The sequence below is a fragment of the Ovis aries genome, chromosome 1 (genome assembly GCF_016772045.2).
Source record: "Ovis aries strain OAR_USU_Benz2616 breed Rambouillet chromosome 1, ARS-UI_Ramb_v3.0, whole genome shotgun sequence".
Taxonomy (NCBI): Eukaryota; Metazoa; Chordata; class Mammalia; order Artiodactyla; family Bovidae; genus Ovis; species Ovis aries.
This window is the reverse complement of record NC_056054.1, coordinates 190,521,983-190,540,692: the sequence shown is the minus strand read 5'-3', so window position 1 is coordinate 190,540,692 and position 18,710 is coordinate 190,521,983. Positions and strand designations below refer to the sequence as shown.

At 36.0% G+C, this 18,710-nt stretch overlaps 1 protein-coding gene and 1 non-coding gene across 23 annotated transcripts in view; one reads left to right on the top strand and one right to left on the bottom strand.

Moving 5' to 3' along the window:
- ZNF148 (zinc finger protein 148) overlaps positions 1-15,420 on the top strand; it is a 142,527-nt gene extending 127,107 nt beyond the window's left edge. For all 22 annotated transcript variants that reach the window (XM_042232553.2, XM_027956612.3, XM_042232547.2 and 19 more), the window contains 2 exons: positions 12,057-12,175; positions 12,502-15,420. In XM_042232553.2, the coding sequence (XP_042088487.1) occupies positions 12,057-12,175; positions 12,502-14,100 (1,718 nt within the window). In that variant the 3' untranslated portion in view covers positions 14,101-15,420. The remainder of the gene's footprint in view (positions 1-12,056; positions 12,176-12,501) is intronic.
- On the bottom strand, positions 4,139-4,210 carry TRNAW-CCA (transfer RNA tryptophan (anticodon CCA)). The gene has a single exon. It is a non-coding gene; the product is annotated as a tRNA-Trp (tRNA).
- Positions 15,421-18,710: the final 3,290 nt, after the last annotated feature.

Genomic DNA, 18,710 nt, shown 5'->3' with positions numbered 1-18,710 from the left:
AATCTATAATCTTAAGTACTTATAGTGGTTCTCAGAGTAATGAATAATCTTTTTTGATTAGTATAATATATTCTATACTTGTAATTTTTATTTTCTCTGCTTTTATGACTTATTAAAGATAGAAAATCCCTTCTGTTACCAAGTATGTATTACTAGGCTGTGTGAACATAGTCATAGATATCATAATACCTAAATATTATTTTATTATGTATTATTATATTTGATGTCATAATATCTAAATAATATAAGTATTTTGACCTAGATTTTATGAAGACTTCATTATTAAAATGATTGCCATTTTCATTCTGATTACTAAGAACACTAGGTACTATTTCTTGAGTGTAAAGCACTTTAGATTCACTATCATGATGAAGAATTGGTTTGGAGGAGGAATTATAAGAGAAAATGATTCTGCGGGGAGAAAAAGCATGACAGTACTAGGAATTGAAAGAAGGCTTTGACTAGAGCTCGGAAGGTGAAAAGGAGTATTGTAAAGAAAGATCAGATATGAGAGAAAGATACAGGGACCAGATGGTAATGGAGTGCCGCGTACATGTGTGTATTGGTCCTAGGAACTGTAGACTTTATACATGATCACATTTACTTAATAAAATCTAGCTGTGATGTGGAATTGGAAAGAGACGAGAGTGAATCACAAAGAGACTGCTGTTAGGAGGATATTACATAGTAGTCCAGGCCAGAAGGTGAGAGTATCTTGGACCTGGGTGATGACAGTGGGAAGTAATGGAAAGAAGTGGGCAGGTACTTAGTAGGTAGAATCAGTAGGTCAGTAATGTGTTAACCAGTTGAATATGGAGGGGGTTGAAGAGAAAAGTTGTGGGCCTCTGGTTTGCGAAACTAGATAGATGAAATTCCCTAATATTTACCCATATTTTGAGTAAGAATTCATACAAAGAGGGAGTCTGGATAAGAACTAAGCTCTGGGTTGAAGATCACTAGTGTGGAATATGATACATTTGAGATCCCTGAGTGTCATAGAAGTGTAGGCAATTTGGATGTGTGATCTGGAGCTCAGAATTGAGAGTAATTAAAGCAGTGGAAATAGATGAGTTTCGCTTCTTGCCAAAAAAAAAAAGGATATAGAAGGAGAAAAGCAGGTAGTTTAGAAGGAAGCCATAAAGAAGTGAAATATTTCATAGTTGGAGGAGGGAGAGTGAACTGGAAAGAGCCTTGATTGAGAAGGAGCCGTTAGAGAGGTTAAAAGAGCATGAATGTCATAGAAGTCAAGGAAAAAGAAAGGGATCCCCTGAACTGAATCCTGCTGAGACGTCTGCCATTGTAACTGAAAAGATTTGGTTGTGTTTAGTAACCTGAAGGTGATCTACGGCAACCAGTTTGATAACGAAAGTACAGAAGCCAGATTAGAATGATTGAAGAGGAAGAAGCAGATTAGTTGAAACTACCAAAAGTCAGATTAATATATTAAGTCATTGTGAGCTATTTTGTTCATAAAATTTACATCCTTATCAGTTTCTTGTGTATAATTTTCCCTAATATTTACACACATTTTAAGTACGAATTCTTGCCCTTAAACAACTCAGTGTCAAGTTACCAGGAAAAAACACTGCAGTAGGAAAAAAGAAAACTCTGCAGCGTGGTCTCATTGATAATTGGTAAAAAGGAAACTCCAGGCTCCCTGGGTATTGGAAAATTATCATTAGTAGAACAGCTTGAGATTGTTTCTTCTTCACTGTGTTATTGCTTTCCTGAATTGCAAACAGTATTTACAGAATTCTTGGTATTTTTGATGTAAACAAACCTTTCCTGTTCACCTTTAAGTCACTCAAGTGCTGTATAGATTGTCTTCTTTTTCCAGTAAAGAGGCTCTGGTTCTTAAGGGAGAAATAATAAAGGGATTTTTCTCCTAAAGAAATTTAACTTAAGTGTTTTTATGTTTCTTAAGGAAATATTTACCAGTCATTTTATTTTCATTTCTATTTAAGAGAGATATACGAAAGTACCAAAGTTGGGAAGAAGATACAGAGCACATTATCACCATTATTTTTAACATAATATTTGAGAATAGTAGCTGGCAGAAGTAGCAAGAGAAAAATGTTATAGGTTAAAAATAACTGTCTGCAAACAATATTATTGTAAACTTGGAAAACCCATGAGAGTCAACTGAAAATGACTGCACACCATCAAATTCACTAAAACTGCCGAAAACCATATACTTTGTATGTAAATAACACACACAGGAAGATACAATGGAAGAAAATAACACTTTTATAATATCACAATAAGAAATGTGGAAAGTTACATATTGGGAAATTATTAAAACTCTGTTGAGGACACAGAACAAAACTTTATCCCCTTTCCCTTTCTTTTTTTCAGTTAGAAGAGGCAACTTCATAAAGCTCATAAAGTGTATCAGTTTTCCATAAGTTAACATAAATATCTGAGGCAACTGTCCCTTCCTCTCACCCCAGATATTAGACAAGCTAATTCAGAAGTGTTTTGAAAAGTGGACAAGTAAGACAAACCAGAGAAAAATAAAAGAACAACGAGGGGGATTGTTGTTCACTCACTAAGTCATGTCCAACTCTGCAACCCCATGGACTGAAGCATGTAGAGTGATTAGTCCTACCAAATGCTAAAGTATATCATAAAGTCTTAAAAACTAAAATATGTTGGTTCTGGCTCATTAATAGTCTGATAGAATAGAATATAAAGTCTGGAAATAGACCCGTAAAACTTACTAGTGTATAATTATGATAAAAAAGTGATCAAGTAAAGCTGAACCTTGTAGTAAATTATGTGGGAAAACCAGGATAGTCATCTGGAAAGACAGACTTTTATCCATCACATTCTACCTCAGGATGATCCAAATGTACCAGATTTTAATGTAAGATGAAAGATGAAACTACCTATGTGTCATTAAAAATATGGACAGATTGGAACGGGAAAATTCTGAAAGTAACTCAAAATTTAATATCCAAAAAATAAATGTTTGATAATTCATCTATGTAAAGATGGCACTAATGGTAAAGAACCCACCTGCCATTTTAGGGGACATGAGAGATGCGGGTTCAATCCCTAGGTGGGGAAGATCCCCTGGAGGAGGACATGGCAACCCACCCCAGTATTTTCTTTCCTGGAGAGTCCCATGGACAGAGGAGCCTGGTGGCCTCAGTCTGTAGGGTCACAAAGAGTCACGTGCCAAAAAACCCCATGGAAAATAGTTGTAGAACTCATACAATCAAAAGACCAGTCTCTTTAATAAAGCTCTTATAAATCACCATGAGAAAGATCAGCAACCTAGTTTAAAAAAATGAAAGGTAAAAGATAGATATAGACAGTTCATAGAAAAATGGCACATAAGATGGTCAACCTCATACTGAAGTACTGTTTTTTCATGTATTAGATTTGAAGTCATCAAGACGTTTAACAACATAGTAGTATATGGCAGGGTTATAGGGAAACAGTCACTCATACATGGGTGGTGAAATACACATTATTATCTCCATGGAGACCAATTTGCCAGTGTATTTCAAAATCACAAATATTTTTATAATTTGATCAGGAATTCTGTTTCTGAGAATTTACCCTACAAATGTACCTGTAAATGTATGAATTAATATATTGACAGGATATCTATTACAACATTATTTATAATAGGAAATATTTGGAAATAATAAGGGACTGGTTAAATAAATTGTATGTCCATCAGTGAAAAAAAGATATATCAGTTGTCAGAACAAATGAGCTAATTCTTTTTCTACTGATGAGACCTCTAAACAGAATAAAATATGTTATATTCACATAGGAAAGAGAGAAAAATTATAAAAAGAATATGTACTTATTTTTCTTTCTGCTTGTGTCAAGAAATGGAAGGAAACAGACCCCCAACAAGTAAATGTGGGTACCAGTGGAGGGGCAAAGATAGGAGGAAAACTTTTTCCCATATACTTCTCTGTATTGTTTTGTGTTTTTGTGTGGTTTTTTTGAACCATTTAAGTATGTGATCTAATCCATAAACAAAGAAGTGATGTGAAGTTGCCCAGTTGTGTCCGACTCTTTGTGACCCCATGGACTGCAGCCTACCAGGCTTCTCAGTCCATGGGATTTTCCAGGCAAGAGTACTGGAGTGGGTTGCCATTTCTTTCTCCAGTGGATCTTCCCAACCCAGGGATCGAACCCGGGTCTCCTGCGTTGGAGGCAGACGCTTTAACCTCTGAGCCACCAGGGAAGCCCATAAACAAAGAAGGATCCTTAAATGACAAAACTTCTAATTTTAAAAGTCTTATTTCTGGAATGGCTAGTTAAAAAGTGAGAGAAGAAGAGGGGGGAAAAATGGGAGAAAAAGATGTGAAGAAAGATGATACAGTGAAAAAGGAAAATATTAAAGGAGAAAACAGACAAAGGATTAGAAATAAGTATATCCAAAGTGAGTACTCAAAAAGTAAATGACTATAGAAGATAAATTTGTGTCTACATTAATCCTGGCTGACTTGGCCATTGTAATTGTTCTGTTTAGGGGGCTGTGAAAGTTGTTTGTTTTTTTGGTTTTGTTTTGTTTTTTGTTGTTTTTAAAGCAAGGGAACATTTGTACAAATTTCTTCTAAGTATTAATGTTTCTAGTACCTTTTGTTTAGGTTTGTTAATGTTGCTTCTTGTATGTGTGTGTAAATGAGTGAGTGAGTGAGTGTCACTCACTCAGTCGTGTCTGACTGTTCGCAGCCACATGTACTGTAGCCCACTGGGGTTGCCATTTCCTACCCCACATGTACTAATACATAGTTAATAATTCAAGCATGATTTTTCTCCTGTTAATTTGTTTTGAATTCAATTGTTAGCTCCTTGTGGGAAGAAATAATCTTGCTCACTTTGCATGATGTCAGTTGTGTTAACATGCAGTATATAAATTTGTTAACTTTATTGAAATATAATTCACAATGTCAAAAACCCCGTCCCTTTAAAGTGTGCAATTCAGTATTTTGTAGTATATGGACAGAGTTGTACAACTGTCACAGGATTCTTTTAACAGTCTATTCTAGGTTAGACTAACCTTCACCATTCCTGTGCCCATTCCTCCCAGCATTAGGCAATCTTTAATCTACTTTCTATTTCTATGGATTTCCCTGTTACAGACATTTCATAAAATAGAATCACGCAATAGGTGGTTTGTTTGCCTAACTCCTTTCACTTAGCACACTGTTTTAAAGTTCATTCATGTTGCAGCATGTATTTCTGTTCCTTTTTATAGCTAAATGATGTTCCATGTATGAATATACTGTCTTTTATTCACTTATTCTATTAAGAGACATTTGGGTTGTTTTTACTTTCTGGCGGTTACGAATAATGCTGTTATGAATATTTGTTTTTGTGTGGAAATAATGTTTTAGTACACTTGGGTGTATGCTTTGGAGTGGAATTGCTGAGTTACATGGTATGGTAACTCTTATGTTAAGGATCTGCAAAATTGTTTTCCAAAGATGCTGCACTACTTTACAATCCTAGCACCCAAGCATGAGAATTCCAGCTTCTCTGCATCCATGCTAACACTTGTTATTATTGTCCTTTCTTCTGTAATTGTCCTGTTGGGTGTGAAGTGGTATCTCATTGTGATACTGATTTGCATTTCCCTAATAAGTAAGGAAGGGACTTCCCTGGTGGCTCAGACGGTAAAGTGTCTACCTACAATGCTGGAGACCTGGGTTCAGTCCCAGGGTTGGGAGGATCCCCTGGAGAAGGAAATGGCAACTCACTCCAGTACTCTTGCCTGTAAAATCCCATGGATGGAGGAGCCTGGAGGCTACAGTCCAGTTCAATTCAGTTCAGTCACTCAGGTGTGTCTGACTCCTTGCGACCCCATGAATCGCAGCACGCCAGGCATTCCTGTCCATCACCAACTCCCGGAGTTCGCTCAGACTCACGTCCATCGAGTCAGTGATGCCATCCAGCCATCTCATCCTCTGTCGTCCCCTTCTCCTCCTGCCCCCAATCCCTCCCAGCATCAAAGTCTTTTCCAATGAGGCAACCCTTCGTATGAGGTGGCCAGAGTACTGGAGTTTCAGCTTTAGCATCATTCCTTCCAAGGAAATCCCAGGACTGATCTCCTTCAGAATGGACTGGTTGGATCTCCTTGCAGTCCAAGGGACTCTCAAGAGTCTTCTCCAACACCACAGTTCAAAAGCATCAATTCTTCGGTGCTCAGCCTTCTTCACAGTCCAACTCTCACATCCATACATGACCACAGGAAACACCATAGCCTTGACTAGACGGACCTTAGTCGGCAAAGTAATGTCTCTGCTTTTGAATATGCTATCTAGGTTGGTCATAACTTCTCTTCCAAGGAGTAAGCGTCTTTTAATTTCATGGCTGCAGTCACCATCTGCAGTGATTTTGGAGCCCCCCAAAATGAAGTCTGACACTGTTTCCACTGTTTCCCATCTATTTCCCATGAAGTGATGGGACCAGATGCCATGATCTTCGTTTTCTGAATGTTGAGCTTTAAGCCGACTTTTTCACTCTCCTCTTTCACTTTCATCAAGAGGCTTTTGAGTTCCTCTTCACTTTGTGCCATAAGGGTGGTGTCATCTGCATATCTGAGGTGATTGGTACTTCTCCCGGCAATCTTGATTCCAGCTTGTGTTTCTTCCAGTCCAGCGTTTCTCATGATGTACTCTGCATAGAAGTTAAATATGTGGTCGCAAAGAGTCAGACACAACTGAGTGACTTAACACTCACAATAAGTAAGGATGTTGAGCATTTTTTATGTGCTTATTGGTTATTTGTGTATTTTCTTTGGAGAAATGTCTGTTCGGATCCATTGCTTGTTATTAGATAATTTGTCTTTTTACTGTTGAGTTGTAAGTGGTTTTTGGGTTGCTTTTTTAATATACTGGATACACATCCCTTTTCAGAAACGTGGTTTGAAAATACTTTATTCCATTCCTGGGTTGTCTTTTCACCTTATAAGAAAAAAAACTGTAGCTAAATTTTCCATTTTAATCATTTTTAACGATGCAGTGTAGTGGCATGAAGTACATGTACGACATTGTGTAACAAAATTATACACGAACAAAAACCTGTAGCCATTAAGCAGTAGCCCTCCTTTCCTCTCTCTTCCAATCCCTGGTAACCTTTATTCTACTTTCTGTCCCTGTGAATTTGCCTATTCTAGGTATTTCATATAAATGGAATCACTCAGTATTTGTTCTTTTTATGTCTAGCTTCTTTCTCTTAATATGATTTCTTCAAGGTTCATTCATGTTATATCATGTATCAGAATTTCATTTCTCTTTGTGGCTGAAAAATATTCCATCTTCTGTATGTATCACATTTTGCTTATCCATTCATCTGGTGGTGGACCCTTGGGTTGTTTCCGTCTTTTGTTTGCTGTGCATAATGCTGTTATGTGCATTGGTATACAAATCTCTGAATGAAAACCTGTTTTCAGTTCTTTGAGGTGTATACCTAGGAGTAGAACTGTTGGCTTATATGGCAATTCTAAGTTTAACATTTTGGCAGATTATTTCTCACAGCAGCTGCCACAGCATTTTGTCTGTTCGCTTTTTTGATAGTGTCCTTCGAAGAACAAAGGTTCATTTTGATGAGGTATATTTTATTTATTTTTTGTTTGGTTGCTTATGCTTTTGGTGTGATATCTAAGAAGTCATTGCCTACATAATCTAAAGTCAAGATTTATTCATATATTAAGGAGTTTTATAGTTGTAGTTTTCACATTTATGCCTATGATCTATTTTGAGTTAATTTTTATATGCAATGTGAAGTTGAGGTCCAGTCCCATTCTGCACATGGGTATCAAATTGTCCCAGTATTATTGTTGAAAAAACTTTTTCCCCACTGAAGTATCTTGGTGACTATAATGAAAAGTCAGTTAACTGTAAATGTAAAGATTATTTTTAGACTCTCAGTTCTATTATTTCATATGTATATCTCCTTATGCCTTTGGCTGTAAGTTTTAAAGTTGGGAAATCTGAGTTTTCTTTTTCAAAATTGCTTTAGCTGCTCTGAATCCCTTGCATTTCCATTTGAATTTTAGGATCAGTTTGTCAGCTTCTGCTTTGACCAGTGTGAGATGTTATATCATTATTAACAATATTAAAGTCTTATCATGGAGAATTAGTTGAATTCTAATTCATTCACTAATTTTCTCTTTATCCTCTCTCACTTTTGAAAAATTACCTAAATCAACTTCTGATCTTAATGCGCTCTATCATATACATCTTTTTACTTCAAAATATGCATCTGTTCTTACTTTTAAAAAAATAATACTTACACTCTCCCTTTTCATCCTAGTTCCTCTGAGATCTTGTTCTTTGGTTAGTCACCATAATAGTCCATTTCAGTTTTAGTTAAGTTCCCCATCCTTAACAATTCTTAATCTTGAATGGATTGTCTATTCTCACCTCCTTTTTCTCATTTCTTTCACTTTGAAACGTTCTAAGTAAGTGGTCTTCTCTCCCAGCTTTTGTTGGACAAATACCTTAACTTTTCTGGACTTTGTTTTTGTAATGATAAGTATATTGGTAGAGGTTAGTTGTGTTAGGTTCTTCATTCTAGTCTCTAAACCCTTGGAGTCCTTACTCAGACCCCCTGTGTACAGAAGTGGAGCTATTCCCTCCTGAATTCTGGGTGGAAGCTTAGAGCCATTTGCCATATTAGCCTTTGGGGGCCTCTGTGAAGCTCCCAAGAACAAAGTTTGAAGTCATTGCAAAGTCCCTTCAGCCCTAAAATTTAGTTAACTCCATAGCAATTACAGAAGTTGCATTCTTGAAAGTTTCAAACAGTTGACTTATTGCCAAGTTAAAGTCTCTTCTTAGGCACCATTTCTCCAATATTCGTTCAGTCGATCAGTTGTGTCCAATTCTTTGCAGCCCCATGGACTGCAGCATGGCAGGCCTCCTTGTCTATCACCGATTCCCAGAACTTGCTCAAACTCATGTCCATTGAGTCAGTGATGCCATCCAACCATCTCATCCTCTGTCATCCCCTTCTCTTCCTGCCTTCAGTCTTTCCAAGCATCAGGGGCTTTTCCAGTGAGTCAGTTCTTTGCATCAGGTGGCCAAAGTGTGGAGTTTCAGCTTCAGCATCAGTTCTTCCAGTGAATATTCAGGACTGATTTCCTTGAGGATTGACTAGTTTGCTCTCCTTGTAGTCCAAGGGACTCTCAAGAGTCTTCTCCAACACCACAGTTTAAAAGCATCAGTTCTTCTGTGCTCAGCTTTTTTCACAGTCCAACTCTCACATCCATACATGACCACTGGAAAAACCATAGCTCTGACTAGACAGACCTTTGTTGGCAAAGTAATGTCTCTGCTTTTCAATATGCTATCTAGGTTGGTCATAGCTTTTCTTCCAAGGAGTAAGCATCTTTTAATTTCATGGCTGCAGTCACCATCTGCAGTGATTTTGGAGCCCAAAAAAAACAGTCTGTCACTGTTTCCATTGTTTCCCCATCTATTTCCCATGAAGTGATGGGACCAGATGCCATGATCTTCTTTTTTTGAATGCTGAGTTTTAAGCCAACTTGTTCACTCTCCTCTTTCACTTTCATCAAGAGGCTTTTTAGTTCCTCTTCACTTTGTGCCATAAGGGTGGTGTCATCTGCATATCTGAAGTTATTGATATTTTTCCCATCAATGTTGATTCCAGCTTGTGCTTCATCCGTCGTGGCATTTCGCATGATGTACTCTACATATAAGTTAAAAAAACAGGGTGGCAATATACAGCCTTGACGTATTCCTTTCCCTATTTGGCACCAGTCTGTTGTTCCATGCCCATCTTTAACTGTTCCTTCTTGACCTCCATACAGATTTCTTAGGAGGCAGGTCAGGTGGTTTGGTATTCCCATATCTTTATGAATTTTTCACAGTTTGTTGTGATTCTCCAGTATATCTTATAATATCTAAACCCTTACTTGCTCTGTTATTCCCCACTAAATATTCTTTTCTTGCCTTTAATCACTCACCTTTTAACGACTGCTCAGCGTAGATTCTGACACTGCGAAGAAACTTTTCCACATCATACCAGTTCATGATAATGGTTTTTTCCGCTAACAAGCCTCTGTAATAATCCTTTATGCCATTCATGTGGCACTTAAAAAATTGCCCAAAGTAATTTGAGCTACATAAGCATAATTTGGGCCCCGATTCTGACCTAAAGAAATTTAGTAAAAGAGTAGAGTTGTAGATTAATTACTGAGATGAAAGTAATGAGTGCCTTAGGAAAGGTACAGCTACAGTTCTGTGTCAAGTTAAAGAAGATAATTTGATGATAATTTAATGAAATGAAAAGATGTTCCTTGGAAGAAAAGCTGTGATACACCTAGACAGCATATTAAAAAGCAGAGACATCTGTTTGCTGACAAAGGTCCATCTAGTCAAAGCTGTGGTTTTTCCAGTAGTCATGTACAGATGTGAGAGCTGGACCATTAAGAAGGTTGAATGTTGAAGGATTTTGATCTGTGGTGTTGGAGAAGACCCTCAAGAGTCCCTTGGACTGCAAGGAGATCAAACCAGTCAGTCCTTGCGGAAATCATCTGGATGTCCATTGGAAGGACTGATGCAGAAGCTGAAGCTCCAATACTTTGGCCATGTGATGCGAAGAGGCAGCTCATTGGAAAAGACCCTGATGCTGGTCAAGAATGAAGGCAGGAGGAGAAGGGGACGATAGAGGATGAGATGGTTGGATAGCATCACTGACTCGATGGACATGAGTTTGAGCAAATTCGAGGAGATAGTGAAGGACAGGGAAGCCTGTGCTGCAGTCCCTGAGGTTGCAGAGAGTCAGACAGGACTTAGCAGCTGAACAATAACAATAACAACAAAGAAGATAAAGATACCTTTCCTCTGGGGGAATAGGGCAGTGTATCCTAGAGCAGATGGGTTGGTCCTGGAGGGGAGCGTAGTACCTGAGCACACAGAAGTGGACTTAAGGAGCAGCATGAAACAGGCAGAAGTAGGAAAACATGAGCTAGGTAGGTTCTTCCATTTGAGAAAAGGTCAAGAAGAGAGCTAGTGGGTTATAAAGCTGTAAAGGTAAACCAGAGCTGGATATAGTTTTGTTAGTTGTTCTTTTGTAATATTTGTATCATGTTTTCCCAATTAATGTTATAATCTCTTTGAGGACAAGTAACAAGTCTTTAACTTTTAACCTCTTACAGAGGGTTTATGGGTAGAGGAGAAGAATTCAGTAAAATTTTGTTGACTATATGAAAAGTAGAAACAGTGGTTTTCCAAAGAGGTGAATCTTGTCACACCCTTTGGTTTGCTTAGGCTGTGGCTTTATCAGTAAAAACTATTTTAGATCTTCATAAGATGGTTCCTTCAAGCTAAGAAGTCCTTTTGTCACTAAAAAAAAAAAAAAAATTGGAGGTGAGGTTGGGGGTTCTGTGTCCAGTTAACATTGCTCATTTTAATTCTTTCCCAGAAGGACTTGAAAAATGCTCATTTGAGTTGAGGAAAAGAGAATCAATATAAACAAACATTACTTTTAAAACCTAGCCTCTGATTTAAACTTGTTTTATGTTTTAATAAATTAGATTTAAAATATATTTTCTTAGGATTTAGGTTTTATTTAACCACAAAAATCTTTGAAAAGACATGAATTAAAAAAAATATACTCTGAATTGTGTTGGTCTGTGTATGGGTAACCTTTTTTCAAAAATTTTCCTAAAATATTTATTGTATGATTGAAAAAAAGATTAGAGACGTTAGCCACTCTACTGAGACCCATCCATATTACTGTTAAGTTCTTGGTAATACTGGCCTCTATAGAAAGAGTATATTATGTGTACCTATAATAAAAGGCTGGGAAATTGAGTATGTGTGCTTTCAGTCTTTTCTTTTCAATGGCATGTGCCTCTCTCTTTCATTTTTGTAAAGCAAGATATTCTTGACAAAATAAATTGGAAGATATATTTAGAATAAAGACTTTCGTCATTTAAAAAGAACAAAATATGGCAATGTTCTTGTGGTAATTTATTAGAGATTCTTGTGGTAAAGTAATTCACTAACTTATATTTCACAGTATTTGTTTTGTTTTAAACTTTATGTGTCATATACTAGGTGAAAAACCATTTCGCTGTGATGAATGTGGTATGAGATTCATTCAGAAATACCATATGGAAAGGCATAAGAGAACTCACAGTGGAGAAAAACCTTACCAGTGTGAATACTGTTTACAGGTAAGGTGTGGTTTGAATTTTTTTAAAAGTCACTTTATTGAGGCATGACTGGCATTGAAAGTCGTCTGTCTGGAATTCAATTATAAAATAATTCTAAAGAATTAAATTAGAAAATGTTAGCAACTACTAAAGCTATTTGAAGAATTCCCTAACTGTTGTTGATTCAATTTATAATAGACAGTTGGCTCAGGAAATTAGTTTGGAGTTGCTCATATTATTACACTTACATCTATCTTTATATTAATTGCTTTTTTCTTTTCTTTTCTTGGTTGACCAAAACGCAAAACTAAAACAAAAAACTCCCTTCCGAACTTTGAATTCGACAGTATTTTTCCAGAACAGATCGTGTTTTGAAACATAAACGTATGTGCCATGAAAATCATGATAAAAAACTAAACAGATGTGCCATCAAAGGTGGCCTTCTGACATCCGAGGAAGATTCTGGCTTTTCTACATCACCAAAAGATAACTCACTGCCAAAAAAGAAAAGGCAGAAAACTGAGAAAAAGTCATCTGGGATGGACAAAGAGAGTTCTTTGGACAAATCTGACCTAAAGAAAGACAAAAATGATTACTTGCCTCTTTACTCGTCAAGTACTAAAGTGAAAGATGAGTATATGGTAGCCGAGTATGCGGTGGAAATGCCACATTCCTCAGTTGGGGGAGCGCATTTAGAAGATGCATCAGGAGAAATACATCCACCTAAGTTGGTTCTCAAAAAAATTAATAGTAAGAGAAGCCTGAAACAGCCATTGGAGCAGAATCAAACGATTTCACCTCTATCCACATATGAAGAGAGCAAAGTTTCAAAATATGCTTTTGAACTTGTGGACAAACAAGCTTTACTGGACTCAGAAGGCAATGCTGATATTGACCAGGTTGACAATTTGCAAGAGGGGCCCAGTAAACCTGTACACAGTAGCACTAACTATGATGATGCCATGCAGTTTTTGAAGAAGAAGCGGTATCTTCAGGCAGCGAGTAACAATAGTAGGGAGTATGCGCTGAATGTGGGCACTATAGCTTCTCAGCCTTCTGTAACACAAGCAGCTGTGGCAAGTGTCATTGATGAGAGTGCCACAGCATCCATATTAGATTCACAGGCACTGAATGTGGAGATAAAGAGTAATCATGACAAAAATGTTATTCCAGATGAGGTACTACAGACTCTGTTGGATCATTATTCCCATAAAGCTAATGGACAGCATGAGATATCATTCAGTGTTGCGGACACTGAGGTGACTTCTAGCATATCAATAAATTCTTCAGAAGTACCTGAGGTTACCCAGTCGGAGAATGTTGGATCAAGCTCCCAAGCATCCTCATCAGATAAAGCCAACATGTTGCAGGAATACTCAAAGTTTCTGCAGCAGGCTTTGGACAGAACTAGCCAAAATGATGCCTATTTGAATAGCCCGAGCCTTAACTTTGTGACTGATAACCAGACCCTTCCAAATCAGCCAGCATTCTCTTCCATAGACAAGCAAGTCTATGCAGCCATGCCCATCAATAGCTTTCGATCAGGAATGAATTCTCCACTAAGAACAACTCCGGATAAATCCCACTTTGGACTCATAGTTGGTGATTCACAGCACTCATTTCCCTTTTCAGGTGATGAGACAAACCATGCTTCTGCCACATCAACACAGGACTTTTTGGATCAAGTGACTTCTCAGAAGAAAGCTGAGGCTCAGCCTGTCCACCAAGCTTACCAAATGAGCTCTTTTGAACAACCTTTCCGTGCTCCATATCATGGATCCAGAGCTGGAATAGCTACTCAGTTTAGCACTGCCAATGGACAGGTGAACCTTCGGGGACCAGGGACAAGTGCTGAATTTCCAGAATTTCCCTTGGTGAATGTAAATGATAATAGAGCTGGGATGACATCTTCACCTGATGCTACAACTGGCCAGACTTTTGGCTAAAAAAAAAATGTGTAAATAATACTGGCACTTTAGAACAGATTAATCAAGAGTGGGGTTACTCTGTGTAAAATGGAGTGCTGTACAGATTTAAGAGCAATGCGTTATAACAAGTTAAGCTGATAAGAATAGCAAGATAATCCAATAACTGCGTTTTGTTTGGTTAGTCAGCATTCTTTGAACTGCCTTACATGTTGTCACCTTTACAGAAGCAATGCATTACTTGTTTTAGATCAGAAACTTGCTATTCCACCTACACCAAGTTTAAAAGGAAAAAAAAAAAAGAGACTTTCGCACAATTGTTTCCTAACTGATATCATTGTACATTCTTAGGAGATTAGTAATTGTGTGAAATTTACTCATACTGTTTCTAAGTTTTTCAGCATAGTCATGGCACTTCAGCAGGGAATCTGAGTATACTTTACAGACAGAGTGAACTTAAAAGTTTAAATGTCAAGAGATTATGGCTTAAATAAATTAGTGTGTCCTATGAGGGGAAAAAAGAAACCACCTTTTAAAGAATGATATGCCATATACCCTTGATTTTCATTTTGCATTATATCGACTTTTTCTTTTTGAGAAAAGTAATAAAAATCTGATAGTCTAAGACTCCACTATTTAAAAGCCTAATTACTTTAAAAAATATGCATACTTTCAAAACTTTTACCAAAATACATAACTGTTGAAGCATTCACTTCTCTATGGAAGTATGCGTATTGGTGTCAGTTTCTTTGTACAGTTGTACTTAGATATTTTTTATGATTTTTTCATGTGCAAGTATCAAGGTTTTGAAGTTTTAGTAAGAAGATACTCTGTAGATTACATTCCCAAGAACATAATGCTTATACAAAATGTATATTCCACGTTTTAAAGCTTAATTGTATTTTACTTTACATAATACACTTCAGTTAACATAGAGCACTTAGAATCTATTTGGTATTTTTGAGTTCTCAAAGTAAAAAAAAATTTAGATTTTTAGGTTTGATATGGTTGTGTCATAATCATCTCATAATTGAAAATTTTAATTTTTGGCAATAAAAGGAAATTGGGTATCTTTGGAACTGTAAAATCTGGTTTAATCCTTCTCTTTCTAGACTCTTGATAGATTGGATAATTAAACAGTATCCAGAGAAACTAAAGAAATGGGCATTTTAATTGCTTATTTTATCTTGAGTTATTTTTAATGAACACTGCTCATTACAATTTTACAAACCAAAAGTGTTTACTAATTCTAGTAACTACAGTTTCTTTTTCAGCTAGATGAGTGATCGGAAACCTTTTGTTGCATTTCAAAATCTAAATAAACTACAGACTTTATCCTTATACCACGAATGTTTTTTTTTTTAATATTTTGTCTTAATACAGCATGGTACAATAAATAGTGCTTTTATATATATACATATTATATATATATATACTTTTCTAAAGAATGATGGTTTGAGTTACACATTGGACAGTTTTAATTTTTGGAAAATAACAGTTATATTGATTTTATTATCCTCTTTAATTTGTTCCAACTTTTTTGTTTTTATTTTAAATTTCCACCATCTTTGTCACAATGCACACCTACTGATAGAACATCAGTAATCTAAAATTAATACCCCTTGAAGATGAAACTTTCTTGTTAATTTCCATTTTAGCTTTTATATTGGCCTTATAGATCTTCAGTCTTTGTTTCAGTATAGAATGTTCTACATTTTAAATTATTTTTTCTTTTATTTAATGTTATCCCAAGACTGTTCTCATAAAGAAAGGGAACAAAGAAATATCTAACCTTAACATCTTTTACATTTATTTTAAATATATGGTATTTTATGATAAGAAATATAAATTATGTTTAATGTGGTTTCCTCTATACTTTGGTTATTAAACTTTGCTTGAAACTTTCCCATTTGACAGCTTTCTTTGCTGCCAAATTTTTCAAGAATTTTAGACTTCTTTGAAGTATATATTTAAGTTTTGCCATTATTGACTCTTAAGAATGGTGTGTCTTGCGTTGCACATCACAACCTCAAGAAGTCATCATTCAGGCGAGATGTTAACAACAAAACTGTGCTCTCTGTAGGAATAGGCATTTGTGTTTTTCTCATACTACTTATTGGGTGATAGTAGGCATTGATGTCCTGAGTTGTTTGTTTTTGTTTTGAGCCTGATCAGAATTTCTGTTCTGTTGAGAACTTGGTACAGAATAAAGTGGGGTTTTTGGTTTGTGTTAACATCACCAGCACAGTTCTTAGAATGTGGCTCTACTGCTGAGCAGTAAGCCTTTGAAAGTGGCAGTCAATGCAAGTAGAAGTTCAGGCGTTGCATGCCTGTGTTCGCCTCATTTCTTTACATCTACATAATGGCAGACTTTCTACCACATTAGAAGCATATTTTGAGGTAAATGATACTTTGGCATAATTTACTGACTTACCACTTAAAGTATAGTCATTACTCTCTTTACTGTGAAATTTTACATGCCTACCAGAGTTACCGTGTATTAATATTATCATCATATGATAAACATCTCAACAGTTGGGTTTCCCCATTTTGCTTCAGAAAGTTACTTAATTTCTATCTGGGCATTAATAGAGAAAGCAAGTAGCCTTTTGTGCTGCTTTAAATCAGAATATTGAGGATATCCTTTTGCAATTTGGGTTTTGTTTTGTTTTCTAATTTCTCTTGGTGAGCAAATTGTTCTATGAAAACATACTCTTACATCCTTAAACTTGGTGAAATGTGAGCCAAGGTGTGCTTTCTTAGAACCTGTTCTCAAATTTGAAGATTGGAAACAGATCACATTAGATGAAGTAATATCTCTTGAACATCTTCGAAAAGTGCGTTTGTTTTTTAACTTACTGTACACATATTTCATTTAGTGCAGAATATTTGAAGTGGCTCTTAAATTTTTTGGATCTACTTGGCAGATTTTCTAGTTGATACCACAGAGATCCATCCTCTTAGCTCTGGCTGAGTGAGGACTGCCAGTGGTCGGGTAATTTTCTCGTTCTGAGAGGCAAAAGAGGCCTTGTGCTCAGGGTAGGCTTTCATTTCCACAGGCCAGAGAAGCTTGCAAAGTGCCAGCTAGGTTAGATCTTTTGCCACTTCTTTCATTTTATTAATTTGGGTTTTCAAAGGGCTGTTTAAAAAAAAAAAAAAAAAAAAAGCCGGGAAACTTAAAAGTAGGCATTACTGTAAAACTATTTCTTAGACTTAGAACATTTTAAACTAGAACTCGTTTTTTCACAGTATATTTACTTGAAGCACTATTATAATCGATGAGAAACTTTTTGACTCTGCAATTTAATTTAAACTTTTTCCGTTTCAAATTGCTTTATTTCAGGGAAATAATTTTCCAGTTGTTTTTGCTATATTCTGCAAATAAAAAACGGATGTTTCCTCTTTCACTTAAACTTTAGTAGGAAACAAACTACAGCAGACAAACATTTCTTGTTGTGTTTGTTGCTTTCTTTAATCCAATGGATAAAAAAGTAAAACCCTGTAAACATTATTTTATTTTTTTATGCAATACCATGCTGTAAATATGGTTCATCAAATAAGGATGTACCTATGATTGAATCTTTAATTCTGCACAGTTAGAGTTTATATATAAACGTGTCTTGACAATCAAGGACTTTTATGTGAGTCTTCCTTTATGATGTTTTATTAATGTTATGCATTCCATTTGTTTTGAAGTGAGTACCAATGTGCTAATTTGTATTGTCTGAAAGTATGTAATGTTTTTACAGCTTGTTTTTAAGAATCTGTAAATATGTACAAACAAATCACAGTACTGCTTTATGTTAGAAGGCATATGATGTTGTACTGTATGTAAGCAATAATACATAGCAGTGCTAACTTTACAAGTAGCATCAGGAAAGTTCTAAAAACATTTCAGAGTTATCTTTATTTCATTTAATAATGATTATCTTTAATCAGTTTTTATAAGCAAATTCCATTGTTCCTCCTATTGGAACGTAACACTGTTTACACAGCATAATTGAAGTTGCAGGGGAGACAGGCTAAATCTGACTTCATCTGTACTCACTTTCACTAAGCATTGAATGGCCTTACCACTCTTCTGCAAGATGGAGGAAGACTGCAAAACTTAGTGCCCATCACACTGAAGGAAGGGGGTGTGGGTTTTTTTCCTGCTTCTGTACTGCTACCTAACTTTGTGGTTTGCTTTGGATTTTAATATTTGTTTCTGTTTTAGATTCAAGCCCATAAGTTTTGAGGTGACTTCAGCTCCATTGTGAAATAGTTCTCTTCATATTTCATAGCTACATTTCAACAATTCTGAACTTTCTACTTTGATTTTTAGATACTTATTTTTCAACCCTGGTTTCTCAGCTGATCAGATGAATTTGTTCAACTTCAATACAAAGAAAGACAAACCTATTGTAGTTTGAATTGAGTAGATATTATACTGTACAGAACAGCTAACTATTTGAACACACACACATCACTGCTTTAGAAATAAACTCGCCAATTTATAAATGTATATGACCTACATTTTATAGGAAAATGTTTTTAAATGCTAGTCATTTATATAATGTGCTTTGAAGGATTTGCTAGTCCACTCTGTCACTTTTTAGTACACTGGTATCTTTTATATGTAATGTATGCTT